The sequence below is a fragment of the Pleurodeles waltl genome, chromosome 6, assembly GCF_031143425.1.
Source record: "Pleurodeles waltl isolate 20211129_DDA chromosome 6, aPleWal1.hap1.20221129, whole genome shotgun sequence".
NCBI lineage: Eukaryota > Metazoa > Chordata > Amphibia > Caudata > Salamandridae > Pleurodeles > Pleurodeles waltl.
This window is the reverse complement of record NC_090445.1, coordinates 14,288,546-14,310,711: the sequence shown is the minus strand read 5'-3', so window position 1 is coordinate 14,310,711 and position 22,166 is coordinate 14,288,546. Positions and strand designations below refer to the sequence as shown.

The 22,166-nt window shown below is 53.7% G+C and overlaps 1 protein-coding gene across 1 annotated transcript in view; it reads left to right on the top strand.

Annotated features, from left to right (window-relative positions):
- Window positions 1-22,166, top strand: part of CRAT (carnitine O-acetyltransferase) — a 466,622-nt gene that overhangs the window by 359,105 nt on the left and 85,351 nt on the right. The window contains exons 11-12 of the mRNA XM_069237047.1: window positions 8,034-8,169; window positions 8,334-8,396. Coding sequence (XP_069093148.1) covers window positions 8,034-8,169; window positions 8,334-8,396 — 199 coding nt within the window. The remainder of the gene's footprint in view (window positions 1-8,033; window positions 8,170-8,333; window positions 8,397-22,166) is intronic.

The following is a 22,166-nucleotide window of genomic DNA, read 5'->3' as shown; positions in this document are numbered from 1 at the left end:
ACCCCCCTCCTGCTGACACCTAGCCCCCTCCTTCCGATGTAAGGAGCTTAAACCTACCCCGTCCTGCTGACAGCTACCCCCCTCCTTCCGATGCAAGGAGCTGACACCTACCCCCCTCCTGCTGACACCTAGCCCCCTCCTTCCAATGTAAGGAGCTTAAACCTACCCCCTCCTGCTGACAGCTACCCCCCTCCTTCCGATGCAAGGAGCTGACACCTACCCCCTCCTGCTGACACCTACCCCCCTCCTTCGGATGCGAGGAGCTGATACCTACCCTCCTCCTGCTGACACCTACCCCTCTCCTGCTATCTACCCTCCTCCTTCCGATGCAAGGAGCTGACACCTACCTCCCTCCTGCTGACACCTACCTCCCTCCTGCTGATACCTATCCCCCTCCTGCTGACAGCTACCCCCCTCCTACTGACACCTACTCCCTCCTGCTGACACCTACCCCCCTCCTTCCGATGCAAGGAGCTGACACCTACCTCCCTCCTGCTGATACCTATCCCCCTCCTGCTGACAGCTTCCCCCCTCCTGCTGACACATAGCCCCTCCTTCCGATGCAAGGAGCTGACACCTACCCCCTCCTGCTGACACCTACCCTCCTCGTGCTGACACCTACCCCCCTCCTTCCGATGCAAGGAGCTGACACCTACCTCCCTCCTGCTGACACCTACCTCCCTCCTGCTGACACCTACCTCCCTCCTGCTGACACCTACCTCCCTCCTGCTGACACCTATCCCCCTCCTGCTGATACCTATCCCCCTCCTGCTGACAGCTACCCCCCTCCTACTGACACCTACCCCCCTCCTTCCGATGCAAGGAGCTGACACCTACCCCCTCCTGCTGACACCTACCCTCCTCGTGCTGACACCTACCCCCCTCCTGCTGACACCTACCCCCCTCCTTCCGATATAAGGAGCTTAAACCTACCCCCTCCTGCTGAAAGCTACCCCCCTCCTTCCGATGCAAGGAGCTGACACCTACCCCCCTCCTGCTGACACCTATCCCCCTCCTTCCGATGCGCGGAGCTGATACCTACCCCCTCCTGCTGACACCTACCCCTCTCCTGCTGACACCTACCCCTCTCCTGCTGACACCTACCCCCCTCCTGACACCTACCCCCTCCTTCCGATGCAAGGAGCTGACACCTACCCCCCTCCTGCTGACACCTACCTCCCTCCTGCTGATACCTATCCCCCTCCTGCTGACAGCTACCCCCCTCCTACTGACACCTACCCCCTCCTTCTGATGCAAGGAGCTGACACCTACCCTCCTCTTGCTGACACCTACCCCCTCCTGCTGACAACTACCCCCCTCCTTCCGATGCAAGGAGCTGACACCTACCTCCCTCCTGCTGACACCTACCCCCTCCTGCTGACACCTACCCTCCTCGTGCTGACACCTACCCCCCTCCTGCTGACACCTACCCCCCTCCTTCCGATGCAAGGAGCTGATACCTACCCTCCTCCTGCTGACACCTAGCCCTCTCCTGCTGACACCTAGCCCTCTCCTGCTGACACCTACCCCCTCCTGCTGACACCTACCACCCTCCTTCCGATGCAAGGAGCTGACACCTACCTCCCTCCTGCTGACACCTACCTCCCTCCTGCTGATACCTATCCCCCTCCTGCTGACATTTACCCCCCTCCTGCTGACACCTACCCCCCTCCTTCCGATGCAAGGAGCTGACACCTACCCCCCTCCTGCTGACACCTACCTCCCTCCTGCTGATACCTATCCCCCTCCTGCTGACAGCTACCCCCCTCCTACTGACACCTACCCCCCTCCTTCCGATGCAAGGAGCTGACACCTACCCCCTCCTGCTGACACCTACCCTCCTCTTGCTGACACCTACCCCCCTCTTGCTGACACCTACCCCCCTCCTTCCGATGCAAGGAGCTGACACCTACCCCCTCCTGCTGACACCTACCCTCCTGCTGACACCTACCCTCCTCCTGCTGACACCTACCCTCCTCCAGCTGACACCTACCCCTCTCCTTCCGATGCAAGGAGCTGACACCTACCCCCCTCCTGCTGACACCTACCCCCCTCTCGCTGACACCTACCCCCCTCCTGCTGACACCTACCCCCCTCCTTCCGATGCGAGGAGCTGACACCTAGCCCCCTCCTGCTGACACCTAGCCCCCTCCTGCTGACACCTACCCCCCTCCTGCTGACACCTACCCCCCTCCTTCCGATGCAAGGAGCTGACACCTACCCCCCCAGCTGACACCTACCCTCCTCCTGCTGACACCTACCATCCTCCTGCTGACAGCTACCCCCCTCCTTCCGATGCAAGGAGCTGAAACCTACCCCCTCCTGCTGACACCTACCCCCTCCTGCTGACACCTACCCCCCTCCAGCTGACACCTACCCCCCTCCAGCTGACACCTACCCTCCTCCTGCTGACACCTATCCTCCTCCTGCTGACGGCTACCCCCCCTCCTGCTGACAGCTACCCCCCTCCTGCTGACACCTACCCCCCTCCTTCCGATGCAAGGAGCTGACACCTACCCCCTCCTGCTGACACCTACCCTCCTCGTGCTGACACCTACCCTCCTCGTGCTGACCCTACCCCCCTCCTGCTGAAACCTACCCCCTCCTTTCGATGCAAGGAACTGACACCTACCCCCCTCCTGCTGACAGCTACCCCCTCCTGCTGACAGCTACCCCCTCCTGCTGACACCTACCCCCCTCCTGCTGACACCTACCCCCCCTCCTGCTTACACCTACCCCCCCTCCTGCTTACACCTACCCCCCCTCCTGCTGACACCTACCCCCCTCCTCATGCAAGGAACTGACACCTACCCCCCTCCTGCTGACACCTAGCCCCCTCCTTCCGATGTAAGGAGCTTAAACCTACCCCGTCCTGCTGACAGCTACCCCCCTCCTTCCGATGCAAGGAGCTGACACCTACCCCCCTCCTGCTGACACCTAGACCCCTCCTTCCAATGTAAGGAGCTTAAACCTACCCCCCCTGCTGACAGCTACCCCCCTCCTTCCGATGCAAGGAGCTGACACCTACCCCCTCCTGCTGACACCTACCCCCCTCCTTCCGATGCGAGGAGCTGATACCTACCCTCCTCCTGCTGACACCTACCCTCCTCCTGCTGACACCTACCCCTCTCCTGCTATCTACCCCCCTCCTTCCGATGCAAGGAGCTGACACCTACCTCCCTCCTGCTGACACCTACCTCCCTCCTGCTGATACCTATCCCCCTCCTGCTGACAGCTACCCCCCTCCTACTGACACCTACCCCCTCCTGCTGACACCTACCCCTCCTGCTGACACCTACCCTCCTCATGCTGACACCTACCCCCCTCCTGCTGACACCTACCCCCCTCCTTCCGATGTAAGGAGCTTAAACCTACCCCCTCCTGCTGACAGCTACCCCCCTCCTTCCGATGCAAGGAGCTGACACCTACCCCCCTCCTGCTGACACCTACCCCCCTCCTTCCGATGCGAGGAGCTGATACCTACCCCCTCCTGCTGACACCTACCCTCCTCCTGCTGACACCTACCCCTCTCCTGCTGACACCTACCCCCCTCCTGCTGACACCTACCCCCTCCTTCCGATGCAAGGAGCTGACACCTACCCCCCTCCTGCTGACACCTACCTCTCTCCTGCTGATACCTATCCCCCTCCTGCTGACAGCTACCCCCTCCTACTGACACCTACCCCCCTCCTTCCGATGCAAGGAGCTGACACCTACCGCCTCCTGCTGACACCTACCCTCCTCTTGCTGACACCTACCCCCCTCCTGCTGACACCTACCCCCCTCCTTCCGATGCAAGGAACTGACACCTACCCCCTCCTGCTGACAGCTACCCCCCTCCTGCTGACAGCTACCCCCTCCTACTGACACCTACCCCCCTCCTTCCGATGCAAGGAGCTGACACCTACCCCCTCCTGCTGACACCTACCCCCTCCTGCTGACACCTACCCTCCTCTTGCTGACACCTACCCCCCTCCTGCTGACACCTACCCCCCTCCTTCCGATGCAAGGAGCTGAAACCTACCCCCTCCTGCTGACAGCTACCCCCCTCCTTCCGATGCAAGGAGCTGACACCTACCCCCTCCTGCTGACAGCTACCCCCCTCCTTCCGATGCAAGGAGCTGACACCTACCCCCCTCCAGCTGACACCTACCCTTCTCCTGCTGACACCTACCCCTCTCCTGCTGACACCTACCCCCCTCCTTCCGATGCAAGAAGCTGACACCTACCCCCTCCTGCTGACACCTACCCCCCTCCTGCTGACACCTACCCCTCTCCTGCTGACACCTACCCCTCTCCTGCTGACACCTACCCCTCTCCTGCTGACACCTACCCCCTCCAGCTGACAGCTACCCATCTCCTGCTGACACCTACCCCTCTCCTGCTGACACCTACCCGCCATCTTCTGATGCAAGGAGCTGACACCTACCCCCTCCTGCTGACACCTACCCCCTCCTGGTGACACCTACCTCCCTCCAGCTGACACCTACCCCCCTCCTTCCGATGCACGGAGCTGACACCTACCCCTCTCCTGCTGACACCTACCCCTCTCCTGCTGACACCTACCCCTCTCCTGCTGACACCTACCCCTCTCCAGCTGACACCTACCCCTCTCCTGCTGACACCTACCCCTCTCCTGCTGACACCTACCCCTCTCCTGCTGACACCTACCCCTCTCCTGCTGACACCTACCCCTCTCCTGCTGACACCTAACCCTCTCCTGCTGACACCTACCCCTCTCCTGCTGACACCTACCCCCTCCTGCTGACACCTGCCCCCCTCCTTCCGATGCAAGAAGCTGACACCTGCCCCCCTCCTGCTGACACCTGCCCCCCTCCTGCTGACACCTGCCCCCCTCCTGCTGACACCTGCCCCCCTCCTGCTGACACCTGCCCCTCTCCTGCTGACACCTACCCCCTCCAACTGACAGCTACCCATCTCCTGCTGACACCTACCCCTCTCCTGCTGACACCTACCCGCCATCTTCTGATGCAAGGAGCTGACACCTACCCCCTCCTGCTGACACCTACCCCCTCCTGGTGACACCTACCTCCCTCCAGCTGACACCTACCCCCCTCCTTCCGATGCACGGAGCTGACACCTACCCCTCTCCTGCTGACACCTACCCCTCTCCTGCTGACACCTACCCCTCTCCTGCTGACACCTACCCCCCTCCAGCTGACACTACCCCTCTCCTGCTGACACCTACCCTCCTCCTTCCGATGCAAGGAGCTGACACCTAACCCTCTCCTGCTGACACCTAACCCTCTCCTGCTGACACCTAACCCTCTCCTGCTGACACCTACCCCTCTCCTGCTGACACCTACCCCTCTCCTGCTGACACCTACCCCCTCCTGCTGACACCTGCCCCCTCCTGCTGACACCTGCCCCCCTCCTTCCGATGCAAGAAGCTGACACCTACCCCCCTCCTGCTGACATCTACCCCTCTCCTGCTGACATCTACCCCTCTCCTGCTAATGGAAGGAGCTGAAACCTAACTCTAGCACGTCCTACTGATGGAAGGGTCTGGTACCTAGTTTTATCTAATTCTGCTGAGGGAAGGCGCAAACATATCCCTAATTCCACCTGTTCCTGCTGAAAGGTGCCCTCCTTTATCCCAATGAGAGATGCAGAGCTCTGCCTTTCCCCTCCTCCTCCTCCTCCTCCTCCTCACAGGTGCCCTCCTCTGTCCCATTGTTCTCTTCATGGAAGGAGCAGAGCTCTCCCTCTCCCCTCCTGACAGGTGCCCTCCTCTGTCCCATTGCTTTCCTAATGGAAGGAGCAGAGCTTTGCCTCTCTCCTCCTCCTGACAGGTGCCCTCCTCTGTCCCATTGCTCTCCCGATGAGAGATGCAGAGCTCGGCCTCTCTCCTCCTCCTCCTCCTCCTGACAGGTGCCCTCCTCTATCCCATTGCTCTCCTGATGGAAGGAGCAGAGCTCCGCCTCTCCCCCTCCTCCTGACAGGTGCCCTCCTCTGTCCCATTGCTCTCCTGATGGAAGGAGCAGAGCTCTCCCTCTCCTCCTTCTCCTGACAGGTGCCCTCCTCTGTCCCATTGTTCTTTTCATGGAAGGAGCAGAGCTCTGCCTCTCTCCTCCTCCTTACAGGTGCCTCCTCTGTCCCATTGTTCTCTTCATGGAAGGAGCAGAGCTCTGCCTCTCTCCTCCTCCTGACCGGTGCCCTCATCTGTCCCATTGCTCTCCTAATGGAAGGAGCAGAGCTCTGCCTCTCCCCTCCTCCTGACAGGTGCCCTCCTCTGTCCCATTGCCCTCCTGATAGAAGAAGCAGAGCCTCGCCTCTCTCCTCCTCCTGACAGGTGCCTTCCTCTGTCCCATTGCTGTCCTGATGGAAGGAGCAGAGCTTTGCCTCTCCCCTCCTCCTCACAGGTGCCCTCCTCTGTCCCATTGCTCTCCAGATGGAAGAAGCAGAGCTTTGCCTCTCCCCTCCTCCTGACAGGTGCCCTCCTCTGTCCCATTGCTCTCCTGATGGGAGGAACAGAGCTCTCCCTCTCCTCTTCTTCCTGACAGGTGCCCTCCTCCGTCCCATTGCTCTCCTGATGGAAGGAGCATAACTCTACCTCTCTCCTCCTCCTCCTCCTCCTGACAGGTGCCCTCCTCTGTCCCATTGCTGCCCTGATGGAAGGAGCAGAGCTCTCCCTCTCCCATCCTCCTGACAGGTGCCCTCCTCTGTCCCATTGCTGTCTTGATGGAAGAAGCAGAGCTCTGCCTCTCTCCTCCTCCTCCTGACAGATGCCCTCCTCTATCCCATTGCTCTCCAGATGAAAGGAGCAGAGCTCTGCCTCTCTCCTCCTCCCGACAGGTGCCCTCCTCTGTCCCATTGCTCTCCTGATGGAAGGAGCAGAGCTCTGCCTCTCTCCTCCTCCTCCTGACAGGTGCCCTTCTCTGTCCCATTGCTCTCCTGATGGAAGAAGCAGAGCCTCGCCTCTCTTCTCCTCCTCCTGACAGGTGCCCTCCTCTGTCCCATTGCTCTCCTGATGGAAGGAGCAGAGCTCTGCCTCTCTCCTCCTCCTGACAGGTGCCCTCCTCTGTCCCATTGCTCTCCTGATGGAAGAAGCAGAGCCTCGCCTCTCTCCTCCTCCTCCTGACAGGTGCTCTCCTCTGTCCCATTGTTCTCTTGATGGAAGGAGCAGAGCTCTGCCTCTCCTCCTCCTCCTGACAGGTGCCCTCCTCTGTCCCATTGCTCTCCTGATGGAAGGAGCAGAGCTCTCTGCCTCTCTCCTCCTCCTCCTGACAGGTGCCCTCCTCTGTCCCATTGCTCTCCAGATGGAAGAAGCAGAGCTCTCCCTCTCCTCCTCCTCCTGACAGGTGCCCTCCTCTGTCCCATTGCTCTCCTGATGGAAGGAGCATAGCTCTCCCTCTCCCCTCCTCCTGACAGGTGCCCTCCTCTGTCCCATTGCTCTCCTGATGGAAGGAGCAGACAGGGCCATAGGCGGCCCTCACCCACTGCCAGGCTGCCTCCGACAGGCAGCCTGACGGTGACGGCATCATTATCCAAGAGTGCTGCGCTGCTGGTCCTCGGATATGGCTCCCCCGCCAGAGGGAAGGCTGGCGGAAGGGGTGCTCCGGGGCCCCTGCGCAGTGCCCCATTGCGCAGGTCACTGCCCGATTTACGGGCAATGATCTGGGCGACGGGTACAGCTTCACCTGCCGCACAGAGGCATTGATGGCGGCTCCATGTGGAGCCGCCGGCAATGCCCCGGCCCAGCAAAATGTTTATTATGCGGCCGGCGGGATCCCAGGGGGGCTGGTGGTCAGTAGAATGACCGCCGGCCTGACCACGGCGGTGAAAACCACTGTGTTCATAATGAGGGCCTAAGTCTCACAAGTAGTTATGCAAGGTTCCTTCTGGTGAGAGAAGTGTCTGGGAAAACTTCCTCCTGGGTCGAGAGCGGTGTGATGGGTTTTTCTCATTCATGGATGATGTAATTTCTGTTGCATAGCAACACGGAGTTGGATGTGTGAAGGTGGTTTCCTCCTCTAGCATGTGTGACATAATCACTTGTCTGCTGCTTTCAGGATGTATGGCATTGTGTGTGCTACATACGAGAGCGCATCACTGAGAATGTTCCGCCTGGGGCGCACGGACACCATCCGCTCCGCCACAAAGGACGCCTTCAACTTTGTGAAGTCAATGGACGATTCTGGGAAACAGGTGAGTGTATGCATGTTTACAAATGGAGGAACTGTAGTGTATCAGATGAAGAGTTTGCTGACCACCTGGACACCTTTTCTCAGAATGAGCTTAGCTGGTGGCATCTGTCACTTGGGCACTAGCCTTGAAAAATATCCTAACTGACCTTATCCTCTTCATTGTAGAACTTGGAAAAAGTGGAGTTGTTGAGAAAAGCCGTGCAGGCTCACCGGGCGTATACAGACAAGGTGAGTGCAGACACAAATGGGCCTGGCACATACAGATCTGGGGAGTGCAGGCGGACATGGACCAGCAGTATGCAGGTAGAGTTGCCACCTGGCCGGTTTTATATCGGCATGACCGGTAATTTATAGTTTGATCCGGTACCAAAATTTGAAAAATCAGCTGAAACCTCTATTTTTCCCCTCTTCAGGAAATACTGTAAACAGTGAATGTAAGACGAAAACACTTTAAAAAGTTTTCTAGAGCTGACTGGTTATTAAAGTGAACAGTGTCAGAGAGGGCATGTTAAAAATGAATATGGACAATTAATATATACATTTCTGCTAAAAGTTCATGTCCGGGCTTCTGCAGAATATTAAAAGGTGCACAGTTGGCTGGTAAGTTTCTCTGGCAATGGTTGCAACCCTATATGCAGGCATATAGAGAACTGAGACATATAGGTCTGCGAGAATTGGACATATGTAAGCAAATGAGATGCAGAGTTATGTGATAAGTCTTTTGTAATAGTGTTTAGAGACGAGCTAAGTGCTGCAGACATGGTAAGTATAAGCACACTGGTTTTGTACACTTAGGCCCTCATTATGACCCAGGTGGTCGGTGGTAATACGGTGGAAAGTACTGCCAACAGGCTGGCGGTACTTTCCACCATATTATAACATCCAAACCGCCAATATACCACACCGATTGCCACGGCGGTAACAGCCGCCGGGCTGGAGATATCAATCTCGAGCTCGGCGGCCGTCACTGTACCACCTGCGGGATCATGACCCCGCCTACCGCCATGGTTTTCATGGCTTCCTTACCGCCATGAAAAACATGGCAGTAGGCACTATCAGTGACAGGGAATCCCTTCTCTGTCACTGATAGGGGTCTTCCCCACCCACCCCTTCCTCTCCAGACCCCCCCTTCATTCACGCCCCTCCCTTCACAGACGCATACACACACCCATTCCCACATTCATCCACGCATACAAACATACATTCAAACACACATCCGCGCACACTTGCATACATACACGCAGACACTCATTCATACAACGCAACATACACGCACTCACACCTCCAGATGTGCACACACATACAACACGCAACACATACACACACACACAAACACCCCCCATCCCTGTCGGAGCACCCACTTACCTGTGTCCAGGCGGTCCTCCGGTAGGGGACGGGACAGGGCGGTCTACTGGTGTGGCAGCAACGCCACCTTACCGCCATCCTCCGGCATGGCCACAGCCAGATTTCCGACATTTTTTCTGGCGGAAATCTGGCTGTGGTCATAATCCCGGGGACGGCTGGTAGCTGCGCGATGGTCTTTTGTCAGCTTTCGCCGCAGCAGTAGGTGGTTTTTACTGCCCAGGTCAAATGAGGGCCTTATTGTACTAGTGTGATCCATGGTGCTATACACCTGCACAAAGTGTGTATCGATGCAGTCTGTATTGGTGCACTCAGTGTGTGGAAGCGCAGACCGCATTGGTGTGCTCATTGTGTAGAGATGCAGTCTGCAGCGGTGCGCTCAGTTTGTAATGACGCAGTCTGCATTGGTGCAATCCATGTGTAGAGATGCAGCCTGCATTGTTGCACTCACTGTGTAGAGACCGTCTGTATTGGTGCACTCACTGTGTAGAGACACAGGGGGTCATTTTGACCTCAGCGGTCTTTTTTAAAGACCGCTGAGGGACCTCCGTGCTGAAGACCGTCAGTGGTGGCAGTTTTCCGCTCGGCGTATTATGACTGTTGGCAGCTCTCCGTCCTTTTTCGGACGGAGAGCCGCCAACAGCCATACTGGCGGGCGGCAGGGAAGTGGAGGTTGCTCCACCACCACGTCAACAGAACACCGCCCACCGAATCATGTCCTGTGATTCCGCGTGGCGGTGTTCTGTTGACGGTGTGGTGTCGGCGGAGCAGCCCCCATGGATCCCGTCCCCTCCCGGAGGATCGACGGACCAGATAAGTCGATCGTCCGTTAGGGGAGGGGGGTGGGAGGGTGTTGTGTGTTGTGTGCGTGCATGGGGGTGTGCTTGTGTGTTTGTAGAGGGGGTGTTTGAGTGCGTGTATGCTTGCGGGGGTGTTGTGTGTTTGGGAATGAGTGCGTGTATGTCTTTGGGTATGTCTGTATCGATGTGTGCGTGTATGTTTGAATGTGGGTGTACGTGTCTGACTGTGTGTGTGTATGTTGGCATGTATGTCGGTGTGTGTGCATGTATGTGTGTTGGTGGTGCGTGCTTGTCGTGTGTGAATGAGTGATGTGATGTTGGGGGTTGGGGTGGGGAGGGGGGGTCCTGCCACCTTTGGGGGGTGGCAGGGGTGGTGGGGGGTGTAGGGGAGGGAGTTGGGGTGGGGGAGACCCCTTTCAGTGCCAGGGAAGGAATTCCCTGGCACTGATAGTGCTTACCGCCATGGATTTCATGGCGGTTCCAAACCGCATGAAATCCATGGCGGTCAGCCGGGTCCAAATACCGCCGGCGGTATAGTGACGACCGCCGGGCTGGAGACCCAGGTCTCCAGCCCAGCGGTCGTCTCCGCCCTGGCGGGTGGAAGGGAGAAGCGGCGGATGACCATGGTGGTAACCGCCATGGTCATAATTGCCAAAAAAAGACCGCCAGCCTGTTGGCGGTCTTACCGCCGCTTCTCCGCCGTCCGCCAAGGTTGTAATGACCCCCACAGTCTGTATTGGTGCACTCAGGGTGAAGAGATGTAGTCTGCATTGGTGCGCTCAGTGTGTAGAGACACAGGCCCTCATTATGTACATGGCAGTTCAGACCGCCATACGGGCGCCGGCGTTAGAGACCGCCACCGTCATGGCGGTCTGAACCACCATATAAACAACACCCTCCTCCACCGCCAGGCTGCCGCCGACAGGCAGCCTGACGGTGGAGGGAATCATTTTCCGACAGAGCAGCGCTGCCCCTCGGATAATGATCCCTTCTGCCACCAGCCTTTCCCTGGTGGCTTCCCCTGCCAGGGAAAGGCTGGCGGAAGGGGTGCTCTGGGGCTCCCCCTGGGGGCCCCTGCACTGCCCATGCACTTGGCAGCTGCACGCGCCGCACAGAGGCATTGACGGCGGCTCCATGTGGAGCCACCGGCAATGTCCCGGCCATGCATTCTGCTGGGCCGGCGGGCGGAAACAATATGTTCGATGGCATCTGTCGCTGTAGATACACATGTTCTGCATAGCTCGCCATCTGGTGTTGGGTCGGAGTGTTACAAGTTGTTTTTCTTCGAAGAAGTCTTTCGAGTCACGGGACCGAGTGACTCCTCCTTTTGTCTCCATTGCGCATGGGCATCGACTCCATCTTCGATTGTTTTCTTTCCGCCATCGGGTTCGGACGTGTTCCCGTCGCTCCGAGTTTCGGAACGGAAAGTTAGTAGATTTCGGAAGATTTTCGTCGGTATTGTTGCGTTCGGGATCGGCGTAGTTAGATTCAACACCGCATCGAGGATCGACGCGCTCCGGTGCCCTTCGGGGTAGTTTTCGAGCCCCCGTCGGGGCCTGGTCGGCCCGACCGCGTGTCCAACACCGCCGATGGAACGGACCCCGTTCCGTTTTTGTCCCAAATGCCACAACAAATACCCGTATACAGACCAACATTTGGTCTGTAACCTGTGCCTGTCACCTGAGCACAGTGAAGAGACTTGCGAAGCCTGTCGCGCGTTCCGGTCCCGAAAGACACTCCGTGACCGTCGAGCCAGGAGACTTCAGATGGCGTCCACGCCGACAGCGCACCGAGAGTTCGAGGAACGAGAGGAAGAAGAAACCTTTTCGATCCACGAATCGGACTCCGAGGAATTCGACGATCAAAGAACCGTGAGTAAGACGTCGAAAACAACACATAAAAAAAGTGACAAGGCCCAGGGGACGCCACTGCCACCAGGCCATGGCTCCACCCATAAGTTCGGTGACCGACCATCGGCACCGAAAAAGGCCAAAACAGTGCCGAGATCGTCCGACTCTGGTAGAGACACCGGCACGCAGCCTTCTCGGGATCGAGAAAGTGCTGGAGAGAAGCAACGACACCGAGATAGCGGTGTAGAAACGGCTCGACGCCGAGACAGCGGCACCGACGAAGATCGACGCCGAGAGGTTTCGACTCCTAAAAAGAAAAAAGCCACCTCGGAGCCGAAAAAATATACAGGCAGGGTTTCGGTGCCGGAACAACCCGTAACCGACCCAGGTCCAGGCTCTTATACAGAGGAGCAATCACTGTCCTCTCAGATGCGTAAGCATAGGTTTGAGGAAGAGCTGCAATCCACCGAAGTGGACCATACCCAAAAACGTATTTTCATACAGCAGGGAACAGGAAGAATAAGCACCCTTCCCCCTATTAGGAGAAAAAGGAGACTGGAGTTTCAATCAGAACAGGCGCCACAAACAAAAATGGTGAAAAAGGTGACTCCGCCACCCTCTCCTCCACCTGTACTTAACGTCTCACCAGCGCAAACTCCGTCACATTCCCCGGCTCACACCACCATGAGCCAAGGTGACCAGGATCAAGACGCTTGGGATTTATATGACGCCCCAGTGTCAGATAACAGTCCAGAGAGATATCCTACAAAGCCATCACCACCAGAAGACAGCACAGCATATTCTCAGGTGGTGGCTAGAGCAGCACAATTCCACAACGTAAACCTCCACTCAGAACAAGTCGAGGATGACTTTTTATTCAACACCCTCTCCTCCACCCACAGCTCCTACCAAAGCCTGCCTATGCTGCCAGGTATGCTTCGGCACGCAAAGGAAATCTTCAAGGAGCCGGTCAAAAGTAGGGCAATAACGCCAAGGGTGGAAAAGAAGTATAAGGCACCTCCTACAGACCCTGTTTTCATCACCACACAGCTGCCACCAGATTCCGTCGTAGTGGGAGCAGCTCGGAAGAGAGCCAACTCCCACACATCTGGGGACGCACCACCCCCAGATAAAGAGAGCCGCAAGTTCGATGCAGCTGGGAAAAGAGTCGCAGTAGAAGCTGCAAACCAGTGGCGCATCGCTAACTCTCAAGCACTACTTGCGCGCTATGACAGAGCCCATTGGGACGAGATGCAACACCTCATTGAGCATCTACCCAAAGAGCTACAAAAAAGGGCAAAGCAGGTGGTTGAGGAAGGACAGAACATATCTAATAACCAGATACGATCTTCTATGGATGCAGCGGACACAGCTGCAAGAACAATTAATACATCTGTGACCATTAGAAGGCACGCATGGCTAAGAACGTCTGGGTTCAAACCAGAGATACAGCAGGCAGTGCTCAATATGCCATTCAACGAAAGACAACTGTTCGGACCAGAAGTGGACACGGCGATCGAAAAACTTAAAAAAGACACTGACACTGCTAAAGCCATGGGCGCACTCTACTCCCCGCAGAGCAGAGGAACCTACAGCACCTTCCGCAAGACACCCTTTAGAGGGGGGTTTCGGGGTCAGGCCACACAAGCCAGCACCTCGCAGGCAACACCGTCCAGCTACCAGGGACAGTACAGGGGAGGCTTTCGGGGCCAATACAGAGGAGGGCAATTCCCTAGGAATAGGGGAAAATTTCAAAGCCCAAAACCCCTACAACCAAACAGTGACTCAGATGTCACTCACCCCCTCCACACAACACCAGTGGGGGGAAGAATAGGTCATTATTACGAAGCATGGGAGGAAATAACTACAGACACTTGGGTCTTAGCAATTATCCAACATGGTTATTGCATAGAATTCCTACAAATCCCTCCAAACATACCACCAAAAGCACAAAATTTATCAAAACAACATTCAGACCTTCTGGAAATAGAAGTTCAAGCACTATTGCAAAAGAACGCAATAGAACTAGTACCAAAGACACAAATAAACACAGGAGTTTATTCACTGTACTTCTTAATACCAAAAAAGGACAAAACACTGAGACCAATCCTAGACCTCAGAATACTAAACACCTACATCAAATCAGAACACTTTCACATGGTCACGCTACAAGAAGTGTTACCATTGCTAAAGCAACAGGACTACATGACAACCTTAGACCTCAAGGACGCGTATTTCCATATACCAATACATCCATCTCACAGAAAATACCTACGGTTCGTATTCAAAGGAATACATTACCAATTCAAAGTACTGCCTTTTGGTTTAACAACCGCGCCAAGAGTCTTTACAAAATGTCTAGCAGTAGTGGCTGCACACATCAGAAGGCAGCAAATACATGTATTCCCGTATCTAGACGATTGGCTAATCAAAACCAATTCACTAACAAAGTGCTTACAACACACAAATCAAATCATACAAACCCTCTACAAACTAGGTTTCACCGTCAACTTTGCAAAATCCAACATTTTGCCGTGCAAAGTACAACAATACCTGGGAGCCATAATAGACACAACAAAAGGAGTAGCCACTCCAAGTCCACAAAGAATTCAAAATTTCAACAAGATCATACAACGCATGTATCCAACACAAACAATACAAGCAAAGATTATATTACAACTCCTAGGCATGATGTCTTCATGCATAGCCATTGTCCCGAACGCAAGACTACACATGAGGCCCTTACAACAGTGCCTAGCATCACAATGGTCACAAGCACAGGGTCACCTTCTAGATCTGGTGTTGATAGACCGCCAAACTTACCTCTCACTTCTATGGTGGAACAGTACAAATTTAAACAAAGGGCGGCCATTCCAAGACCCAGTGCCACAATACGTAATAACAACAGATGCTTCCATGACAGGGTGGGGAGCACACCTCGATCAACACAGCATACAAGGACAATGGAAGGTACATCAAACAAAACTGCACATAAATCACCTAGAAATGCTAGCAGTTTTTCACGCATTGCGGGCTTTCCAACCAATTATAACTCACAAATACATTCTTGTCAAAACAGACAACATGACAACTATGTATTATCTAAACAAACAGGGGGGGACACACTCAACACAGTTGAGTCTTCTAGCACAGAAAATATGGCGATGGGCAATTCACAACCACATTCGCCTAATAGCGCAGTTCATTCCAGGGATCCAGAATCAACTTGCAGACAATCTCTCTCGAGATCACCAACAAGTCCACGAATGGGAAATTCACCCCCAAGTTCTAAACACTTACTTCAGACTCTGGGGAACACCTCAAATAGACTTGTTTGCAACAAGAGAGAACGCAAAATGCCAAAACTTCGCATCCAGATACCCACACAGGCAGTCCCAAGGCAATGCCCTATGGATGAACTGGTCAGGGATATTTGCCTACGCTTTTCCTCCTCTCCCTCTCCTTCCTTATCTGGTAAACAAATTGAGTCAAAACAAACTCAAACTCATTTTAATAGCACCAACTTGGGCAAGGCAACCCTGGTACACAACACTGCTAGACCTATCAGTAGTACGCCACATCAAATTGCCCAACAGGCCGGATCTGTTAACACAACACAACCGACAGATCAGACATCCAGATCCAGCATCGCTGAATCTAGCAATCTGGCTCCTGAAATCCTAGAACTCGGACACTTACAACTTACCCAAGAATGTATGGAAGTCATAAAGCAAGCCAGAAGGCCGTCCACTAGGCACTGCTATGCAAGTAAATGGAAGAGGTTTGTCTGTTACTGCCATCATAATCAGATCATACCTATACACGCAACTCCAAAGGATGTAGTGGGTTACTTGCTTCACTTACAGAAATCTAGCCTAGCCTTCTTTTCCATTAAAATACACCTTGCGGCAATATCTGCATACCTGCAGACTACCTATTCAACTTCCCTATATAGGATACCAGTCATTAAAGCATTCATGGAAGGGCTTAAAAGAATTATACCACCAAGAACACCACCTGTTTCTTCATGGAACTTAAATGTTGTCTTAACAAGACTCATGGGTCCACCTTTTGAACCCATGCACTCTTGCGAAATACAGTTCCTCACCTGGAAGGTTGCATTTCTCATCGCCATTACATCTCTAAGAAGAGTAAGCAAAATTCAGGCATTTACAATACAAGAACCTTTTATACAACTACACAAAAATAAAGTCGTCCTAAGGACTAATCCTAAATTTTTACCAAAGGTTATTTCACCGTTCCACCTAAATCAAACAGTGGAACTACCAGTGTTCTTCCCACAGCCAGATTCCGTAGCTGAGAGGGCACTACATACATTAGATGTCAAAAGAGCATTAATGTACTACATTGACAGAACGAAGAACATCAGAAAGACTAAACAACTATTTATTGCATTCCAAAAACCTCACGCAGGAAACCCAATATCAAAACAAGGTATAGCCAGATGGATAGTTAAATGCATCCAAATCTGCTACCTTAAAGCAAAACGACAACTGCCCATTACACCAAGGGCACACTCAACCAGAAAGAAAGGTGCTACCATGGCCTTTCTAGGAAACATCCCAATGCAAGAAATATGTAAGGCAGCCACATGGTCTACGCCTCACACGTTCACCAAGCACTACTGTGTAGACGTGCTATCCAAACAGCAAGCCACAGTAGGTCAAGCCGTATTAAGAACATTATTTCAAACTACTTCCACTCCTACAGGCTGAGCCACCGCTTTTGGGGAGATAACTGCTTACTAGTCTATGCAAAACATGCGTATCTACAGCGACAGATGCCATCGAACTGAAAATGTCACTTACCCAGTGTACATCTGTTCGTGGCATCAGTCGCTGGAGATTCACATGTGCCCACCCACCTCCCCGGGAGCCTGTAGCAATTCGGAAGTTAGCTTCAACTTTGTATATTTGTATATATATTATTTTAGCCTTAAATAGGTACATACTTAGTCACTCCATTGCATGGGCACTATTACTACAACACAACTCCTATCTCACCCTCTGCGGGGAAAACAATCGAAGATGGAGTCGACGCCCATGCGCAATGGAGACAAAAGGAGGAGTCACTCGGTCCCGTGACTCAAAAGACTTCTTCGAAGAAAAACAACTTGTAACACTCCGACCCAACACCAGATGGCGAGCTATGCAGAACATGTGAATCTCCAGCGACTGATGCCACGAACAGATGTACACTGGGTAAGTGACATTTTCATTCCTCCCGCCGGCCTAGCAGAATGTTCATTATACGGCCGGCGGGGTCCCAGTGGGGCTGGCGGTCAGTGAAATAACCGCCAGCATGAACATGGTGGTAAACACCGCCGTGTTCATAATGACCCCTACAGTCTGTATTGGTGCGCTCACTGTGTAGAGACACAGTCTGCATTGGTGCACTCAGTGTGTAGAGAGACAGTCTGCATTGGTGCACTCAGTGTGTAGAGAGACAGTCTGCATTGGTGCACTCAGTGTGTAGAGAGACAGTCTGCATTGGTGCACTCGGTGTGTAGAGATGCCATCTGCATTGGTGCACTCAGTGTGTAGAGATGCAGTCTCCATTGGTGTGCTCAGTGTAGAGACGCAATGTTCATTGGTGCGCTAACTGTGTAGAGACATATATTGCGTTGGTGCTATGGGCGTATATAAAAGCAGTTTGCGTAGGTGCTCCTCAGTGTACAGAGACGCAGCCTACATGGGTGTACTCAGTGTGTAGAGACACAGGCCCTCACTATGATCATGGCGGCAGCAGCATCCCACCAAATAATGACGCATGGAGCCTCACCGCCATTGATAGCGGTGAGAGCCACCATGTGCCATGCTGGCAGTCAGTGGCGGGGGTGGATGTTGCTCCACCATCACCGCCACGTCAGTCCAAACACCACCACGCCTATGATGATACATTCATAGGCGTGGCGGTGTATGGAGAGGCGACAATGGTGCAGAGCAGCATCCAGAGATCCCGTTCCCTCCTGGAGCAGCGCCACAGAAGAGGTAAGTGCTGCCCGAGAGGGAAGGATGGAGGGAAGTGGGTGTGTGTGTGTGTTTGAGTGTGTGAGTGCATGAGGTGTGTGTAGGAGGCTGGACTGGCTTGTAGTGAGTACCAAGGGGTACTTGCACCTTGCACCAGGCCCAGTTATCCCTTATTAGTGTATAGGGTGTCTAGCAGCTTAGGCTGATAGATAATGGTAGCTTAGCAGAGCAGCTTAGGCTGAACTAGGAGACGTGTGAAGCTACTACAGTACCACTTAGTGTCATATGCACAATATCATAAGAAAACACAATACACAGTTATACTAAAAATAAAGGTACTTTATTTTTATGACAATATGCCAAAGTATCTTAGAGTGTACCCTCAGTGAGAGGATAGGAAATATACACAAGATATATATACACAATAGCAAAAATATGCAGTATAGTCTTAGAAAACAGTGCAAACAATGTATAGTTACAATAGGATGCAATGGGGAAACATTGGGATAGGGGCAACACAAACCATATACTCCAGAAGTGGAATGCGAACCACGAATGGACCCCAAACCTATGTGACCTTGTAGAGGGTCGCTGGGACTATTAGAAAATAGTGAGAGTTAGAAAAATAACCCTCCCCAAGACCCTGAAAAGTGAGTGCAAAGTGCACTAAAGTTCCCCTAAGGACAAAATAGTCGTGTTAGAGGGAGAATGCAAGGAAAACACAAATCAGCAATGCAACAACGATGGATTCCTGTCTGAGGGTACCTGTGGAACAAGGGGACCAAGTCCAAAAGTCACAAGCAGCTCGGAGATGGGCAGATGCCCAAGAAATGCCAGCGGTTGGTGCAAAGAAGCTCTTACTAGGCTGAAGAACTGTGAATACTGCAGGAACGACAAGGGCTAGAGACTTCCCCTTTGGAGGATGGATCCCCCACGCCTTGGAGAGTCGTGCAGAAGTGTTTTCCCGCCGGATGGACGCCAACAAGCCTTGCTACACGCAAATCGTACGTTTGGCGTTTTTGGATGCTGCTGGGGCCCAGGAGGGACCAGGAGGTCGCAAATTGGACCTGCAGAGAGAGGGGACGTCGAGCAAGACAAAGAGCCCTCACTGAAGCAGGTAGCACCCGGAGAAGTGCCAGGAACAGGCACTATGAGGATGCGTGAAACGGTGCTCGCCGAAGTTGCACAAAGGAGTCCCACGTCGCCGGAGACCAACTTAGAAAGTCGTGCAATGCAGGTTAGAGTGCCGTGGACCCAGGCTTGGCTGTGCACACAGGATTTCCGCCGGAAGTGCACAGGGGCCGGAGAAGCTTGCAAAGTCGTGGTTCCCAGCAATGCAGCCCAGCGAGGTGAGGCAAGGACTTACCTCCACCAAACTCGGGCTGAAGAGTCACTGGACTGTGGGAGTCACTTGGACGGTGTCGCTGGATTCGAGGGACCTCGCTCGTCGTGCTGAGAGGAGACCCAAGGGACCGGAGATGCAGCTTTTTGGTGCCTGCGGTTGCAGGGGGAAGATTCCGTCGACCCACGGGAGATTTCTTCGGAGCTTCTGGTGCAGAGAGGAGGCAGACTACCCCCACAGCATGCACAAGCAGGAAAACAGTCGAGAAGGCGGCAGGATCAGCGTTACAGAGTTGCAGTAGTCGTCTTTGCTACTATGTTGCAGGTTTGCAGGCTTCCAGCGCGGTCAGCGGTCGATTCCTTATCAGAAGGTGAAGAGGGAGATGCAGAGGAACTCGGCTGAGCTCATGCATTCGTTATCTAAAGTTTCCCCAGAGACAGAGACCCTAAATAGCCAGAAAAGAGGGTTTGGCTACCTAGGAGAGAGGAAAGGCTACTAACACCTGAAGGAGCCTATCAGCAGGAGTCTCTGACGTCACCTGGTGGCACTGGCCACTCAGAGCAGTCCAGTGTGCCAGCAGCACCTCTGTTTCCAAGATGGCAGAGGTCTGGAGCACACTGGAGGAGCTCTGGACACCTCCCAGGGGAGGTGCAGGTCAGGGGAGTGGTCACTCCCCTTTCCTTTGTCCAGTTTCGCGCCAGAGCAGGGGCTAAGGGGTCCCTGAACCGGTGTAGACTGGCTTATGCAGAATTGGGCACCTCTGTGCCCAACAAAGCATTTCCAGAGGCTGGGGGAGGCTACTCCTCCCCTGCCTTCACACCATTTTCCAAAGGGAGAGGGTGTCACACCCTCTCTCAGAGGAAGTTCTTTGTTCTGCCATCCTGGGCCAGGCCTGGCTGGACCCCAGGAGGGCAGCTGCCTGTCTGAGGGGTTGGCAGCAGCAGCAGCTACAGTGAAACCCCAGGAAGGGCAGTTTGGCAGTACCAGGGTCTGTGCTACAGACCACTGGGATCATGGGATTGTGCCAACTATGCCAGGATGGCATAGAGGGGGCAATTCCATGATCATAGACATGTTACATGGCCATATTCGGAGTTACCATGGTGAAGCTACATATAGGTAGTGACCTATATGTAGTGCACGCGTGTAATGGTGTCCCCGCACTCACAAAGTTCAGTGAATTGGCTCTGAACAATGTGGGGGCACCTTGGCTAGTGCCAGGGTGCCCACACACTAAGTAACTTTGCACCTAACCTTTACCAGGTAAAGGTTAGACATATAGGTGACTTATAAGTTACTTAAGTGCAGTGTAAAATGGCTGTGAAATAACGTGGACGTTATTTCACTCAGGCTGCAGTGGCAGGCCTGTGTAAGAATTGTCAGAGCTCTCTATGGGTGGCAAAAGAAATGCTGCAGCCCATAGGGATCTCCTGGAACCCCAATACCCTGGGTACCTCAGTACCATATACTAGGGAATTATAAGGGTGTTCCAGTAAGCCAATGTAAATTGGTAAAAATGGTCACTAGCCTGTTAGTGACAATTTGAAAGTAATGAGAGAGCATAACCACTGAGGTTCTGGTTAGCAGAGCCTCAGTGAGACAGTTAGGCACCACACAGGGAACATGTACATGCACACCTATGAGCACTGGGGCCCTGTGTGACAGGGTCCCAGTGACACATACATATAGGCCACAACCTTATGAGCACTGGGGTCCTGACTAGCAGGATCCCAGTGACACATAACAAACATACTGAAAACATAGTGTTTTCACTATGAGCACTGATGCCTGGCTATCAGGATCCCAGTGAGACAGTGAAAACAGTGACAAACACCCTGACATACACTCACAAACAGGCCAAAAGTGGGGGTAACAAGGCTAGAAAGAGGCTACCTTCTCACACAACCCCCCCCCAAACGAAGGACAATAAGGCTAACCTTGGCCAGTTGAGACTTTATTGTCTAAGTGGTGATAAGTAGAGAGTAGCTCTGCAATAGACTGGTTACTCCCTTTATCATCCACTATATGGTTACTTCCCTGTAGGGATGTAAACCACCCTGTTTGAAGTTTTTTAGCTAAGCAACAATGTGAAGATGTATTTTCAGAGTTTCTATCAGTAAGTTTTAGTTTAGAGCAGTGGGAATTGTCCACTGAACCTATTTGTAGTGATGGAAATGCCAGACAGGGATGCTGTCTCAGAAAAGCCATAGCTGGGCAAAAACTTTGTCCATCTGGCTGGAAGAGAGAACAGGGATGCTGTTTCTCTTGAGTTGGAGCAGGGCAGGGATGCTGTCCTATGAGCTCCACACTAGGGCAGGGATGCTGTCCTAAGTGTTGTGAGGTAGTGCAGGGTTTCTGCACTAAAGTTTCTCTGGGAGGGTTGGAGGGATGCTCCATGTTAACTAAAATGGTGCTGTTTTTCTCACCAATGTTAGTTATCCCACAGAGAGGTACTTCCACCTCAGGGAGTCCAGCTTTGCCAGCTGATGATTCCCTTGGAACAGATGCCACCCCAGGAGAGGTTTCTCCCACCACAGGAATAGTATCCTGAATGGTAGGGTGGTTAGGGGATACTGTGATACCCTTTTTACCTGTTGATGGAGAGGGATCCTGAGTTTTCAGGCCTTCTCTCCTTTGCTTTTTCATTTCACTTG